This window comes from Triturus cristatus, chromosome 5_1, assembly GCF_964204655.1.
Source record: "Triturus cristatus chromosome 5_1, aTriCri1.1, whole genome shotgun sequence".
NCBI lineage: Eukaryota > Metazoa > Chordata > Amphibia > Caudata > Salamandridae > Triturus > Triturus cristatus.
This window is the reverse complement of record NC_140587.1, coordinates 701,881,386-701,899,013: the sequence shown is the minus strand read 5'-3', so window position 1 is coordinate 701,899,013 and position 17,628 is coordinate 701,881,386. Positions and strand designations below refer to the sequence as shown.

General features: G+C 44.4%; 1 protein-coding gene across 1 annotated transcript in view; it reads right to left on the bottom strand.

Moving 5' to 3' along the window:
• The window catches only part of LOC146831383 (ethanolaminephosphotransferase 1-like), a 363,147-nt gene that overhangs the window by 13,569 nt on the left and 331,950 nt on the right, over window positions 1-17,628 (bottom strand). Inside the window, exon 9 of the mRNA XM_085605667.1 lies at window positions 8,759-8,941. Within this exon, the coding sequence (XP_085461793.1) occupies window positions 8,759-8,941 (183 nt within the window). The remainder of the gene's footprint in view (window positions 1-8,758; window positions 8,942-17,628) is intronic.

Below are 17,628 nucleotides of genomic sequence, written 5' to 3'. Positions count from 1 at the left end.
CTCTAGTATAATATTAAAAGTATAGCTTATTTGAGAGAATCTTTCATTAGCCAAGACAGAATAAAAGCCATTTTTGCAAGGTCTTATTTGAATTGCATGGCTCAAGTTTGAAAATGTAGACTGCATTGTACTAAATTGATAGGAAATACTGTGGATCACCACTAAACTTCAAGGACTTAGCCAGTTCTGCCATGGGAGTGTTGCATAGTGTCACGGGGAATGGCTCAGATCTCCAAAATGGCATGCGGCATTGCCTGCAGTGGACTGGTGTCAGAACTCATGTCGGTGTTGGCTGGGCCTGGCAAACGGTCAGAGTTTGTGAGTGCTATCTACTGAGTTCTGGCAACAATCTGCCTCACTCCGCAGATTGTGTCCCTGTCCGTAACAACGAGAATGCACCAGACAGGGTCAAACACCAGTGGAGTAGGGGAATGGAGGAGAGAGCGAGAGAAGGATGTATGCGGCACATCCAACTCTTCTGTGGTGCAGCTCTCTATGGTGTTACATCACTGGTCACCATGCAGATATTCAGGGAGACTCAAAGGAGGGAGAGTGACCCACTAATTGAAAAAGCTACATGCAGCTTTTGAGTGTTAATAAAAAATAAATAGGACTTCGTTTACCAGGCCCCTTGCAGCACTTTTGCCCCACTGGAGTGTCTCTTTTATGACGCTCCGGTAGCGCAATGTGCCGCAGCATATTTACAAGGCCATGCAAAGCCACCGTACATGGCTTTTCATGGCCTTGTAAATATGTGCTCTTTCCACGCAGAACGCTGTGTGAAAGGGGCGTTCCATGGGTGTTGCTGTGGGTGTTCCCACGCAACATCCATGGAACCTGAAGCATTCCCAGATTTCTGAGGAATCGTAAATCTGGCAATGCGTCAGAATCTAATGCCTCCCCAGGGGTGGTGTTAGGGAGGCACAATGAGGAGAAATGTTTCCATTTCTTCTCTTTTTTTCCTCATTTTATGTTTGCTGCATTGTGCAGCACACATAGAATGAAGAAATCATCTCAATTGATTGATTTTGTGCAGAACAGTGTCACTTTCTGCACAAAATCAATCAGCACTGCAATGCAGGCACCCTTGTACCATGGTGCAAAGATGCCTGCGTTGGTGCATGGCAGCCCATTGTGCGCCGACGCAGGGGAAAAGGACAGGAACGTGCCGTATCTCATAGATATGGTGCATTCCTGTCCTTTTCTTTTGATGCAGCGCAGCATGATTCCTTGCTGCGCTGCCCTGCGCCAAAACCTCGTAAATGAGGCCTATAATCTTTAGAACAAATATATCATAAGCATGTATATTCCCCGACTTCCAAAAGGCGGGTCACAGTGGGCCGAAGCCAAGAAGAAGTGACTCAGGGAAGCCCCAAACTCAGGCAAGGATCCATGGCACATCTGAGTAGGGAAATGCAACAGGAGAAACACAGCCAGACAACTAAGCCAAGACAGAGTCCAGAGAGCAAGGTCAGCATAACAAGGAAAAGGGTCCGAGAGTTGTACAGGTATATATATAGGAAAATGCCAGAGTCAAAATAGAATCCAAAGAGCAAGGTCAGAGTAAACAGAGAGTCCAAAAGCATAAAGGAGGAAAGCCACAGTAGTACGCCAAACCCAAATAGACTCCACAAATCAATGTCAGGGTAAGCAAGCAAGTACGTTAAGGAACCGTGAAATTGTAAAGGGAGAAACAACAAAGGTGATGGACGGAAATGGTGGACGAAGTAGAAACAGAGCCAATACAACATAAAGTTGCCAGGCAGCTTCGTAATGTTTCCATGATATCTAAATGCTGCTGCTGCCTATGGTGACACAAAAGACCCGTCCTTGACCCAGGACGGCTTGCTATTCATGGCACCCAAGCCACCATAGGCCAGTACTCCAGAGAAACTAAAGAGTTAGAGAATTTGGAAGAAAAGTAATTGACGGCATGAGACATTGTATAGACATATTTTGACAGGTACAGCAAGTAGAGGCTACCATGCAGTGAATAATACCAATGCGAATGCTTTGATTGGCAGCTGTACAGAGCAAGAACATACATCAAGTTTTCTATTTAATTCAGCATGCGCTGTCATACTCAATACTTGGTGAACCATATTCCTTTCAGGGAAAGGAAAACTAGCTACTCACTAGTACAAGTCGCTTGCTTGAATTCTATTGATGTTCTACAGAAGACTAATATGAGGCTCATTCCTGAAGTGGTGTGGCTCACTGGTTAGAGGCGGCAGACCCGGGAGCAGAAGTCGGCCCGGGACCAGGGTTCGATTCCCGACGCGGCAGGGTCTTGGGCCAAGGTCAGCGGACTCGACAATTCTCGCCTCGGTGCCTACTCTAACCATGGATCCCACTCAGCAACTCTGGGCAACAGCTTGCTTAATCTCCACTTACGGCCCCATCAGTGCCAGGGATGCTTGTCTTCACCTTGGAGATGCCCAGTAGGGACCATCTCACAGGGAAAGCCAGGATGGGTTCCCCAGTGGTTTACAGTGCTGGGACGCCCCGTTGCTGGGGCAGCTGTGTGCTTTACAAGTCTACAACATTTACATTCCAAAAACCCAGTGCTTGAAAACGGAGTATTCTACAAATCTGGACCGGGCCTGAACATATTGTGATAAATCACTTCTTAATGACCAAAGAGAACAGGAACAAATGCAAGACAGGCAATTCTCCTACTCCAAAATTAGGATTTGATCCCCTTCTTTTGTGCTTCTAAGACATAAGTGAAGACAGCAGTGGACAGTTTTGGTACTGCCTTCATATTAAATGGCTACCTAATTAGGTCCTTGCCTTTGACAATTGACAGAAATCATGTTGCTGTCTCTGGTTTATTGAGTTTATGTCATGTGCCCTTCTTCAGCGAGCTAAAAAAAAATAGCATTTACAGGGAGTTCAAATCCTAGGGTGGTTCAAATTTCATACCTTATTTGAGGGTTTGAAGACTTGTCTGTGCTCCAAAAGTGATGACAAAGATTCTGAAAAACAATCCTGTTAAGCTCTCTTTTCATAGCATTTGCTGATGATACTAGGAGATTCATGTAAACACATTCCTTGACTCTGACCTCAACTAAAGTACAAAACACGGCAGGGCTTCCAGGAATACAAAAGTTGCTTCATTGGCTGTCATTCCCAAAGTTGTTTAATTTACGCGAATAATTCATGTCTTCCACACAGCGGATGTGAGTATAATGATAAGAACATAGGTTGAGGCGGTATTTAGTTACACTCTACTGTAAGAATTCTGGACCTTTGTGCAGTCCATGCAGGAAAGTGACCGTCAGTAAAGTGCAGGGTTCGATGAATTAGGCATAAGTGGTATCTGGATAGATAGCAAGTTCCAGAGTAGCCTGGCAGCTACATGTTTAACCTCTGGGCTCAGAAGGGTAGCTGGGAGGCCCACAAATATAGGATTGTTTTACCCAGATGTGAGAGGACCAATAAAATCACAGCTCTCATTCTTGTGGGTAGACTGGGTATGGCAGACTGCAGCTTGGTGTATTTAGGTCCAAACAGCTGATCTTCACCATGTTAGTTATGTGACGTCTAGTGAGAATTTTGAGTCCATGACCTAAGAGTATTACCACATTTTCAGAGGGTGTGATATGTGCTCTTTTCGAATGCCCATGTCGCAGCCTGGCAAATGTCAAGGACATGTACTCCACAAACCAACGTCGTGGTAGCAGCCTTAGCCTTAGTAGACTAGCTTGCAAACCTTCCGCGGCTACTCCTTGGCCAGTGCATAGCAGATCTTGATGCAGAGGACTATCCAACTCAACAGGATTCTCTTATACACATTCTTTCCTTTCTTCGCCTCAGAGAACTCCAGAAAATGCAGATTGTCCACATACTGTTCATTGGTGCAATCAATGTAAAAGCTCAAAGACCTTTGGGGTCCAGCTGATGGAGCATTATCTCCACTTTCAATGAGTAAAGGGGCAAATAATGCTGGTAGAGCGATGGGTTGTCCAACGTGGAAGGGAGTCATGACTTTGGCAAGAAGTCACCTTATTCAACAGGTGTATAGTGGTCACACTAAAATTACCTAGAGTTCACTCATGCAACAACCTGACATAATTGTAATGAGGAAGATGGACTTCAAGATCAGGAGACACATTAAGCAGCTATCCACCGGCTCAAACGGTGTACACAAGAGAAAAGCCAAAATCCACTTAAGGTCCCACTGTGGCATCACAATGGCTCGGGAGGGGACCTGTGTCAAACCTTTAATACAACTTATCACAACAGGTGATTTTAACAAGGACAGCTCGTCCTGCAAATGTAGAAAGACAGAGCCATAAAATAACCTTTAATCGTGCCTTTGCAAAGATAAAGCATACAACAGAAGTAAATTTGGTAGCTGTGCTTGTAAGAGATAAATCTTATGAGCACCACACCAAGCCACAAATTTGCCCCAGAGCCTGGAATAAATTTATTTGGTGGAAGGACGACTGGAGGCAATGATGGCATCCACCACTTCAGGTGGCAGATAAAAATGCAGTATGTTGTTGCCACTCAGTTTCCACACACATAGGTGTAGATTGCGCAGATACCGATAGATGACCCTCCCCTGTTACTGTGACAGAAGATTCTTGTGAACTGGCAGTCTGATTGCAAGACAGATTCTCATGCCTAGACATTCTGGATACAACTCTCCTGGCCCAATCTGGAACCACTAAGATGACTTGGGCCCCGTCGTTCTTGCTGATGCAGCGACGGGAAAGCATACAGTAGGTCTGCATTCCATTCTAGATGGAACACATCTCCTAACTGGTGTTCTTGCGGAAACTCCAAAATGTAAAATTTTCAACCTTGCATGGTCTCTGCAGAGTCAAAATGATCTAGCCAGGGTTCTCCCCACTGTTAGAATATGCCCTGCACCTCCTCGGGATGTAGAGGGTACTTGTGATCTGTTTGGCCCCGCCTGCTCAGCTCATTCACTCTGGGATTCAGGGACTCTGCCGGAGATTTGTAATCATGGAAAAGTACTAGCACTCCAATCAAGAGGCACAGAGACTTCTAGCACAGGACCCAGGAACTCACTCCACCCTGATGTTGCAATATCACATTGCTCTCCATAAAAAGCTACACAAGCCTCCCCTTGATGGATGACAAGAAGGGGCATATTATCAAGCACGGCGTTAAAATTATCGCCGCTTTAGCGGCAGAAAACTGCTGCTAAAGCAGCGATAATGGGCTTGATAATATGCCCTTGAGAATTCCAATAGAAGCTCACATTGACACCAGAACATGGGCTTCTATTGGAATTCCCAAGGGCATATTATCAAGCCCATTATCGCCACTTTAGTGGCAGTTTTCTGCCGCTAAAGTGGCGATAATTTTAAAGCCGTTTCTTGATTATATGCCCCGAAGTTCTTTAGACGGAGGCGATGGGCCTGCAATTCCAACACACCGATGTGAAGTCTGGCTTCTGGCGGAGAGCAGAGTGTCCTGATCTCTGTGTGTGGTGAAGTGAGAGGGGCCAGTTTCAGATGAGCCCCACCATGGCAGATTGTGATCTGTCTCCGTGAAGATCTGGATGACATCTGTTGGATTTCCTGTATGTAAGGCCACCTAGAACGTCAGGTTTCACGGCGCAGCACACATATGCCACATGGCATAGCTCACAAGGCGGATGCAAGGGACTAAAAGGCAAAGAAGACTCAGAGTTGCTCTCCCCATGATCCAGGACTGAGGTTGAAATATCGCAATCTTAGCTGAATGTCCTGGACTCATTACAGTGGCGAGACAACACAGATCTGCACTATTTCTATGATAGTGCCAATTAATGGAAGCCTCTGAAAAGCAGTCAGGTACGACTTTGGCTTGTTGACAGTGAATTCCCACACTGTAGGAAGGTTTGCTATTATCTGGAGTTAATCTATGCCTGACTGTGACAAGCCTGCCTTCAAAAGCCAGCCATCGAGGTAGGGACAAACTGGTAGCCCCGACTTTTGAAGATGGGTAGCAACCACCGCCATAATTCCATGGACATCAAATGGGAGCTGGTGAGGTTGAAAGGGAGTACACCAAACTGAAAATGTTCCTGGCTTACCTTGAACCGCAGATAACGTCTTGAGGACTGCAGGACAGCTACATGAAAATACATGTCCTGGAGGTCCAAGGAAACCATTAAGTCACCCAGGACTAGGACAAACTGGATCTGGGTCAGCATGAGCAGTTTGACTTTGTCCTTCTACAGGGAGGCATTCAGAGGCCAAACGTCTAAAATAGGCCAAACACCACCGTCCTTTTTCAGGACAAAGAAAGGCAAGAGTAACAACCCTCTCCTCGTTCTGAGCACTAAATTACTTGGAATGGGACTCTTGCATTAGAATGGAGAGGTGCTAGTTGAAATTCACTCTGATGTGGGAGCAATATTTGGCAGGGCAGAAAGAAAAGGCAAGGCATAGCCATGTTGAATTATTTATTAAAACCCATTTGTGGTGCTAAATGATTGCCATCCTGGTAGGAAATGATGAAGTGAATGGGCATGTACCACTATGAGTAAACTAAAGTGGTTTGGTGACTGTTACAGCAGAGGAAGAGGAATGGGAAAACTGACATACATGCTGGCCCATGCACTGTCTGCCAGACCCACATACATTGCCTTGAAGTAATGGGGTGACTGCTGGACTGGGATGCGGAACTTTCTCTGCTATATGCCAGTCCCCTGGTATAGCCTCTAAACGTTTCCAAATAGTGTGAAAACTGTTTGGCAAGGGTCAACTGACCCCTCTACTTTACCTAAAGTGCTCTAATGCCAAGTCTCCTTTCTCACAAAAAAGGTGTGACCCATCGAATGGCTTATCCATGATGGAGGCTTGTACATCACCATCAAATCCTGTGGAATGTATCCACACGTATTAATGAAGTACAACACTGATGCTGACTGCCCTCCCCCAGGCAATCGGTATATCTAGACCAACACAAATAACACATTTGGCTCCATCTTGTCCAACATGAATAGTTGAACAAGAGCCAGCCAACATGAGCCAAAGTATTTCGGGACCACCAGCAAGATCTCACAAGTCATGTCCTTCAGAGGATGTGTACAGTGATCCAGTAAGCAGACAGCATTTACGGAACACAATGCCAAAAGCCTCAATTCTCTTGGATTCCCTGTCCGGAGGAGTGATGGGGAATGAGTTAGAATTCATTTTGCTAGTTGAGGCCTGAACAACAAGGCTCTCTGGAGTAGGGTTTTTGGTAAGAAAATCAGGACTTGACAGGACTGGCCACCTGCCTATTTCTAGGTGGGTAGGAACAGGGCCTTGTTAAAAAAGAGCAAGGTCCCCAAAGTAGCTGTCCCAGACTGCAAAATTTCTGTCAGGGCATTTGTTTTTATCTCAACTGAAGGCAGCTATAATCTGGACTCTACGCTGACCACTACTGCACTTCTTCCATTGGTGACCCAAAGTGGCGAATCAACCTCAGTAAAAGTGTCAAGCTCACTGGCCTCTAGCAAATCTATGCAGACGGCATCATCTGTCTAGTGAAGGGGGAGAAAGCAATATCCATCCCCACTATCATCATTCATAACTTGGGTTTTCCCTTGCTGTGAGTCAGGGACAAAAAGATAATGTAGCCTTTGACTGTGTAAATTTCTTTATAGAGGTCCTAGGTCAGAGTCAGGGTGCATGACAACCAGTTGTACTTTTGCGATTCTTTAACACAATATCAGTCAAGATTGAGCCAAAGTTGTTTCAGTGTCTGACATCGGTATTGTTAACAGGTTCTCTTCCATCAACAGTGGTGTTGGTTCCGGCACTGATGTGGAAGGACCGATGCCGGTCTGAGAGCCGGAACAGATGGATCTGCTGGTAGTAACCCAAATGGGGGCCCCTGCGATTTTTTGGGGCTTGAAAGCGCACAAAAGGAAGAGGACACGTGCCAAAAGTCTGCAGCATAGTCGCCTTGAGGCTTTAATCTGCTGTGGTGAGACCAATGGCCCGTGGACCTCAGGATGCATCAGATTCAGTTGAGTAATTGGCTCTTTATGGCACCCTCATGCCTTCTCTTTAGATTCTAGGTGGCAGAAAAAGGTTCAAGTCCAGCTTCACTTTTTATGTTTGCACTTTCACTTTGATTTTGACTTACGAGAAGACTTTGAGCACAAAGATGACAGCTTGCAGGAGTGGCACTTATGCAAGGCCGCAGCTTTTTCTTGTGTTCAGCAACAAACAGCTTTGCCATTGGTCTCGGATTGCCTTTGGGTGCATGAGGGCACATGTGTTGCAAGATGTCCAGTCGTGGGTGAGTCCAGACCCCAGACACTCACCTTGTGTGAGTCCGTGACCGGCATCTGTTTTTTGCGATCACTGCATGGTTTGAAACCTGTCGTTTTGGGTGGGGACATCGTTACCTAGCTTTAGAAGTCATTGAAAGCCCGACAAGATTGGGTGTATATCCACATTGAAAGTTGCAGAAAGATAGGAACTGATATTAGTGCTCAGGGGTGATGCTGATAAGCAGCTCTGCTCTGTCACTTCTGAGGCAGTATGGAGCCAACATGGAGCTGCCTGGCGCTACCTACGGGCACACAGGAGTACTGCAGCAGAAAAGTTTCTGGATCCAGTCTAACAGCTGGAGAGTATTCTAAAGTGAGAAAACTGCAGAAGTATCCATTAGAAATTTAGGACTATGCAGAACTCATTTGAGTGCACACAATTATACTCTTGCCAATATGGCCACCTTCTCATGTTGCTATATCACTGCAAGTTTAACTAAACTACAAGTAATGAAAATAGTTGCTTACCACACATATTGCATAGTGAACATGTGCAATGGTGACAAAGACGACAAAGCAGAAAAGCATGAACTCTTCGGTGTTCCCAAGGCATCCTGTCACTGCCGGACACACCACAGCAGCTAATGGAAGCAAAAGCCAATGGAATGCTTCTGGTCTGGTGTTACTCATCTGGCAGACTATCACCTTGCACTGTTAGAAAGAATAAAATAGAGGATTTGTTATTAGAGCAGGTGCTGATTTCGTCATACATACTTAATATTCACCAATTGTTTTCTCTTGCTGTCTAATAGTAGGCAGTGACTTGTAGTAGGAGAACAGAGTACACGTGGAGTTTTACCAGATATTCCTTGCTCATGCTTTGGCTGGGATGTTTACACTGCATTACTAGCAAGTGAAAACATGTTTGTGTGTTATGAGTACAGGGTTTTGACTCATTCAGCATTTTATAAGTTGGAAAACAAGTTGACATAAAGCAAGGTTCATTAGGCTGCATCATGCTTTCAGACTCCCATGAACTCATAAGGACTTATTTATGAGAGCCCTGCGTCACTTTTGTGCCACGTAAAGTGGTACATGCATGACCCAGGCCTCTCATTTCGATTTATGAAGTCATGCAAAGCCACCCTGCATGGCTTTGAGTGGCCTCCTAAATCATAAGTAAGGCGACGCACCGCTAATCGCAGCATTGCCTTACTCTGCACCTGAGGCGTTCCATGGGCGTTGCGGTGAGTTTTCCCAAGCAACACCCATGGAATTTTACACTGCCCCTGATTTACAAAGTGATGTAAACCTGGGGAAACGCCAAATCTGTACACCTCCCAAAGTGAGGCATAACAAAGAGAAATATGTGTATTTCTCCTCGTTTTTTCCTCTTTCTATGAAGCACACAAAGAAAGAGGAAAAAACCTCTTTGGATTGTTTTGTGCAGGAAAGTGCCCCTTCCTGCACAAAAACAATCCTGCATGCAAAAAAGGCACCCTAGCACCATGGTACAAGGGTGCTTATGTTTGCGCTAGGCTGCTGAAACAGCACCAGTGCAGGCAGAAAGGATAGGAATGCACCATATTGCTTGAATACTGTGCATTCATGCCCTACGCCAAAATCCCACAGGTAAGCCCCATATTGTTAAATCTGTCACATGACTTTTCATCACAGCGGAGGACATTTCAGATCTCAGAGCGAGAAGTGTCTAGTCTAGCTGAATGTATTTCATAAGGCTTTTCAAATCTCAATGAAAATCATACTTTTGAAAAAAATGCACTGTTTCGTTGCAGCACGAAAATGGTGCACACAAATACAAGACGCACAGACAAATGAGGGAATACAGGTCTTTGCTGCATGCGGCCTCAAGATGTTTTATACCTAAATTGGATAATTAATGTATACAATTTTGAGGCGATTACATTACAGATCCGAAAATGGTAAATTCACATAGTTGTATGTGTTATTTTTGGCACACACAAAAAGGGAGAAATAGTTCTGGAAATATGCACCAAAATGACAGACATTAGCAAAGCCAATGGGTATGAGAAGTGAAAGGCAGAGCTCATGGCTTTGCTAATGCTCGTGACCCTTGGGGGTTAAAAAGGGATGTCAGAAAGAACAAGGAAAAGCATGTACTCCCAGAGAGGGCAAAACGGGAAAGGAAAAAAAGGGTCTCCTTCATGTTAGCAGTAGAATGATAAACCTCATCCAATCAGAACACAGTGAGGCCAAAATGCTCCTGGGAGGGACAAACTCAAAAAGCATTGGCAAAGCCAGTAGGTCTTGGCAATGCGAGAGCTATTGGCTTTGCCAATGCTTGTTTTAGTCTGTGTACCCTCTTCAGATTCACCCTACAAAGCTTCACCTTTTCATTTTCATCCCACTAAAACTTCTCATTGTAAACAAAAAAAAGCCTAATCTCCTGTGTTAGATATGGGATTCCTGGTTGTCTGAGGTGTGCACCCAAGCTAGACAGGAACCACCACTCTGGCCAGGGTAAGCCAGATACATACTAAAAGATAACCTGTGCCCACCTTCTGGTAGCTTGGCACAGAGCAGTCAGGCTTATCTAAAGAGGCAATGTGTAAAGTATTTGTGCAAAACACACACACACACACATAAACACACTCAACCACACACACACACTCACCCACACACCCACACACACACACACACACACCACAAAAAGACTCCACAGAGGTTTAGAAAAACAGAGAATATTGATCTGAGTAAAACAAGAAGAAAACAACAAAAATCCAATCAGTAGAAGTCGGAAATTAATTTTTAAAGATTAAATGCAAAAATAGTGATTAGAAGTCACTAGGAGTCAAAAGGTTGCTTGAGGTTGTGAGGGACCGGTGCAAATCCAAAGTTCATGCCAACTGCAGTGGAGAGCAGGCCGGCTACAAGACCCACACGGGGCCCGCTGAGAAGTTACCTTCGAAGGAGAAAAGTGGCGTCGGTGAGGGCTTGATGCGTCGATCTTTTCCACAAAATCAGGTCCCTGTGTAGTTGTCAAGCTTCGCTGAAATGAAGGCAATGAATCATCGCTGAGCCACGCAGAGCATTGTCGTCGGGCCGTGTAGGCTGTAGAACCGCTGTCGTCGAACAGAGCCAGCGTCAAAGGGCGATGCATCGGTTCCGATCGTCGCAGTGGTGAAGATGCGTCTGTTATGAAGAAAACAGATGCAGAACCCACTTCTGAAGCATCAGGACTCGGAGAGTGCACGTCAGGCAAGGGTAGTACTCACAGAAAGCAGAGTCCAGCATCACCAGCAGAATTGCAGGAAGTCTTTTGTATCCATAATACTTCAAAAAGCAGGAGGCGAGCCAGCAAACCCAGGGAGATCATTTGCAGGGAAGGCAGAGTCCAGCTCTCCTTCAGCAGAGTCAGAGCGCAGCAGATAGCAGGGCAACAAGCAGAAAAGAAGTCCTTCCAGAAAAGCAGTCCAGTTGAGTCCATTAAGCAGGACAGCAGTTCTTCTGACAGATATTCAGTTCAAGAGCCAAACGTGTCTGTTTTGAGGGGGTCAGAGCCCCAGTACTTATACCCAAAAGTTCCTTTGATATAGGGGGTGACTTCAAAGGAACGGTCTGAAGTGCACATGGATCCCCTTCAACCCAGTCATGTCTGTCAGGCTATATGAAGTTCTTTGTTTCTGGACAGGATACTACCTATTGAAGTAGTGTGTCAGCCCCTCCCATTCCTCCCTGCCCAGGTAGACCCATCAGAATGAAGATGAATGCAGATGAGTGCTCAGAATGCAGATGAGCCTCACCTCCCTGTGTTTATGTCTGCCTAGAGGGAATGCACAATGTCTAGCTGTCACCCAGCCCAGACGGGTACTGGAGACAGGCTGTCATGCACAAAGGACAGTAAGTGCAGAGAAAAGTAAATTTTCTAAAAGTAGCATTTCTAAAACAGTAATGTTAAATGTAACTTTACCAGTAAGGAAGATTTATTATTACCAATCCAAACATGTAAAACATGAAAAAGTAGTTGGCAAGTAGTTTTAAATGCCAAGTCAAAGTGGCAGTAAACTGCACACACAGGCAATGCAGTGGTAGGCCTGAGACATGTTTGAAAGGCTGCTTCAGTGGGTGGCACAATCAGTGCTGCAGCCTACTATTAGCATTTGAAGTACAGACCTTGGGTATATGGAATACCACTTTACAAGGACTTACCAGTACAACAAATATGCAAATCAGGTATACACCAATTATCTCATGTGTAAGAGAGAAGCACATGCACCCTATCACTGGCTAGCAATGGTAAAGTGCTCAGAATCCTAAAGCCAAAAAAAGAATCAGTAAAACATGACAAAAGGCAAAAGGTCCAGGAGAATACCACCCTAAAGATGCCAGGTCTAACACGGTGGCAGGGTCAATGCTTGTTAAGAACTGTCTTTATCCCTAAAGCAGTTCATATGTATATTGGTTCAAATCCAACCAGCGCTTTTTTTTTAACACATTAACTGACAATAGTGCCCACTGGAAAAAGCATAATGACCAGAGCTATATGTGGAGTGATTTGTGCTGCTTATAACTACCAGCTGAATGTTCAGCTGCATTTGGGTGGCATAAAGAGCATTTTCCCAACCCAGGAAGGGGATTTGTAGAGATTGAGTAAAGTAGGCGCTCATAGTTGGCACCATTTTCTTGTTTTGCCGGTGGCACTGTTGGAAGAAGGGATCAACGGATGCCTTGAAGTGGGTGGCTTATCACATAATGATTTCACTTCAGAATGAGGACACAGGTAGAAGCTGTGGTTATGTGACTGTTTACCAGAGAACACAGATTTTTACCTCCAGAGATTCAAACCATAGTAGGAAAAAGAAATGGTTCTCAAGTCCCTGCACTCCAGCGTTTGGAATTTTGCATCTGGCTCCAGGAACATTACCTTAGATCAGCAGTAGATGGCGCCTTTCATACATGTAAATCCAGTGGCAGCATATGTGAGACTGAGCCCTGAAATGCTACAGTTACTGTAAGAGTTACTCATTATGCAAGGCAGTTGATAAAATAACATTTTAATTGCTTCCTTTTTTTGTCAAAAGCTCAGTGTAAATATAGCAAGTGGGACCTGTTGAAACATCCAGATTGCTACCAATGCAATGGGAGAGACTTGTTAGCCTTGGTATTCGGCAACCAGACATGGCTGGCTTCTGAGGAAAACTTTTGGCCAAGCACTTATTCTTTTAAAACTCAAAAACTGCTCTGGGCACATTTACAGTTCAGAGAAGTCACAAGAACATTCCTGCCCAAGCTGTGCTTCATAGACTAAATGCAGACCTTTCATTTCCAAAATAGCGTATTCTCGTGTTTTTAGTGCACATCTGCCTAAAAGACTCTGTTGTCAAGTTTATGAGCAAACAGTATATCAAGGAGAGTTCAAATTGACTACAAATTGACTAAAGTAAATTTACTTAAAAGTGTGAAATTCATTGGGTGAAGCCTGATAAACACTTGTACAATTACTAATTTTCACATATAGGTAGAAATTTCCCTATGATAAAGTTTCGAGAAATTGTAAAAATTATGGAGCTTATTTACTCATTCACTTTTTGTGACGCTTTTTGCTGCCCTATATTTAGATGAACAGAAAAAGCCACCATGCGTGGCTTTACCTGTCCTTGTAAATACGGCCCCTTTACACGCAGCACTTTGTGTGAAAGGGGCGTTCCATGGGTGTTGCTGTGGGTGTTCCCATGCAGCACCCATGGAACTTGACACATGTCCAGATTTACGAGAAATAGTAAACCTGGAAATGCTCTTGAATGCTACGTCTCACCAGGGGAGACTTAGGGAGGAGCAAATGTATTCATTTCTCCCTGTTCTTTTCCCTCTTTCTGTGTCCTGCATTCTGCAGCACACATAAAACGAAGAAATCACCTCTTATGGTTGTTTATGTGCAGGAAGTTGTCCCTGTTTTTCAAAGCACCTTGCAAATGCCGGAAACGTGAGGAAAGGGAACGCCGAAGACGCGGAAAAGAAAAAACCACGAACTTTTAAGTGAGCCGGCCCGTCACCCAACAACAATCAAGAAAAAGAGAGAAACCAGCCATATCAAGCAAGATAAGTTCAACCGCGCAAGTCGGTCCCCTTCACAAAGAACTACAAGACAAAGACGAAAAGCAACCCTTACCTGAGTGCACGAAGAGATGTCCGACCCTAACCACATAACAGTTCTGATGGGTTGTCAAGGCAAGATTAGTGTATTCTGATTCTTGGAGGAAAAAATTCCAATTCAAAGCAAGTTGATTTAAACGTGAGCTAGTCCTTTATTTGCACTCATACATAGGGGTGGGTATGAGAAAAAACCAAGGGGTGGCACAGCCAACACGTGTTTCGCCCCCTACATGGCCTATAGGCCTGGGGCTTCTTCAGGGCGGGTATTACTGAAAATGGACGTTTCCACGATGTGCTAGAAAGATATAGTCGGATTCTCAAATCTTGGCTAATGCCCGGTACGAGTGTTCTGTTTCATTCAGTTCTGAATGAAACAGAACACTCGTACCGGGCATTAGCCAAGATTTGAGAATCCGACTATATCTTTCTAGCACATCGTGGAAACGTCCATTTTCAGTAATACCCGCCCTGAAGAAGCCCCAGGCCTATAGGCCATGTAGGGGGCGAAACACGTGTTGGCTGTGCCACCCCTTGGTTTTTTCTCATACCCACCCCTATGTATGAGTGCAAATAAAGGACTAGCTCACGTTTAAATCAACTTGCTTTGAATTGGAATTTTTTCCTCCAAGAATCAGAATACACTAATCTTGCCTTGACAACCCATCAGAACTTTTGCTAAAACTAGGGGGATAGGGGTTTCCCCCTGTCATTGGGCAAGAACCAGTACCTCTCGACTAACGCTTATTACCTGGCGAGTAAGGGATAGGGGCCTTTCTCCCCTCTTCCGAAGAAAAACCTAACCACATAACAGCCCTGAAGACGACCTTACAAATACAATACAGGTCCAATACGATATAGGTCGAAACGCGTTGGCTAACAAGCAGGGATCCAGAAGATTTCGGGATAGACCAATCTAGACATCAGAACCCCCTAGAGAGAGCAAACAGCAAATTAGTTTATTGCTCTCTTAAACCATTACGCCATAAGTATCCGACTCTGCTCAGGACCATAGTAACAGCCAGAATTAGAGGAGCTAACTCGCTTGAGTTCCCAAAGATACACAAAATCGGACAACTTATTACTGTTATGTAAAAATTTATTATTTGTCTGTTTCAAGTATTTTTCCATGTTGTACGATATGTTATGAAGTCACTGTACAAATGTAAATATTCGTCACTGTTTTATGTATAGGACATGTGCATTGTGAAATGAAGTAGTGTTCGTTCAGTTCCAAAATAACAAGAAAGTGTAACAATTGATTTATAAACCGCAGTCATTAAAAAGGCTAGCTGGGAAAAGACATTTTGTGATCAATGGTGTCAGAGGTAAATGCATGTCAAAAAAAAGAAGTTGTCCCTTCCTGCACATAAACAATCATTAAAAAAAAAGAAGTTTTACAAAATCTATGTGTGTTAATGCAGCACACATAGAAGTTGAAAAATGCCATTTCAGATTGTTCATGTGCAGGAAGGGATACCTTCCTGCACATAAACATTCATCCCCGTGACGCAGGCATCCTTGCACTAGGGTGCAAGGGTGCCTGCGTTGGCGCATGGAAGCTAATTGTGGGCCAGTGCAGGGGAGAGCAAAGGGATCCGTCATATCCTTGTATATATGACACATCCCTGTGCTGTGAAAGTGCTGCAGCGTGGCCCAGCAAAAGGGCTTGCGGTGCCGAGCTGCGGCACTTTCTGGTAAATGAGGCCCATAATTCATTTTAAAAATACTAAAAATATTTTAATGTAAAAAGTAGTACAAAATAAAAATGCTACAACACTATCAACATAATTTTTAATTGAATATTTAATGAATTTAGATTTAAATATATTATTATTTTTAAAAATATTTATTTAAAAAGACGTCAAATAAAATGTTTATATTTACTCATTATGTAATAGAAATGACTAACATGTATGTATAAAATTAATTAGCTCATTGCTTTAAAAAAAACCCATAAAGATAAGTTCATTTTCAACTTAAAAGTCTATCCCTGCACTTTCCTGAGGATAGCTCCAACAGTAGAGAGCCCCAGCATCTCTGGGGTAACCTCCTCATGTTACAAGCGCTTTCAAAGGCTGTAAACCATTTTGTAATGTCATCACCTTCTACATATTTGGGGGCAGTCCCTTTGGGGATTTTGGGATCAAAAGTATCCTCTCTCTTCCTATTTTGTCTATTGCTGCAACCATTGATGGGTGCTAGGCCCATCTCAACCCTTCTCTTTCTATAGCCTGGATTTAGGTTTCAAGGTCTGCCCTTCTAGCTAGTCTCTCAAGAGCAACATCTTCATCCTGTAGCCCTTCTCTGGACCCTGACTTGCCTGGCCTTCCCTTAGCAGAGGAAGGCTCTCCAGGTTTAGTTTAAGGTAGATGTGTGTAGGCACTACATCACTCTCTAGGGTTAACTCAGTAGGATCATTCACATGATCACTGCTCAATTCCTGCCTTTCAGGATTGTCAGTGTCTTCTGTTGTATTGCCCATATCATGCTCTGTCAAGAGCTCCTGGAGCTTGACCTTGGTAGGATGTGAGCCAGTTTTAATGTTATAGTTTTTACTAAACAGTAGAAAATCACATATGTCAGTTTTGAGGCATGAGCCTCAAACGCGGCAATGTTATCCTATGGGAGAAACATACACTGCATAGGTACACTTCCAGACGACTTGCAGTACTGATCTTCTGGACTTAAGGTACATAGGGACCAAGGTCCAAGAAAGCACCAGCAGTTAAAGTTTATCTGCCCTGGGGTGTCCGGGTGCAGAGGTGCTGTACTCGGTGGTAGCCTTGAATGCTACATGCTAAAGTCAATGAGAAAAATACCTGTTAGAAAAAGGCTGGGAGACCAGTCAAGTAGAACCCGCGGAGGAGGGGCTTGGCTTTTGAGGGTTTCAGGACCACAGAGACACCGTCGGTTTACTTGAGTCTGGGATGGGGAGCTTAGGTGCAGGGGTGTTTTGTCCGGTGAATCAGTGAGTTAGAGGCTCTCACGGTTGTCGGTGTACCTGCAGGAGAGCGAAAAGAAACACAGTGGGGCCACTCTTGGTGTGGAGATGGACTTTCTTGAAGTCCGTTGATGTGCTGGTAAGTTTTGGCTGTGTTGGTGGTCCAACTGAACACAAACAAGCCTAGGTGCTTGAAACTGAGTCCGGTACCCTAGGTATTGATGCAGAGAGGCTTCGGTAAAGCTTGGCATCTCGAAGACAGGATGCTTTGATGGGGCTGACCTCTTAGACAATTAGTGACCCCTTCCTGTTGAGTTGCTCC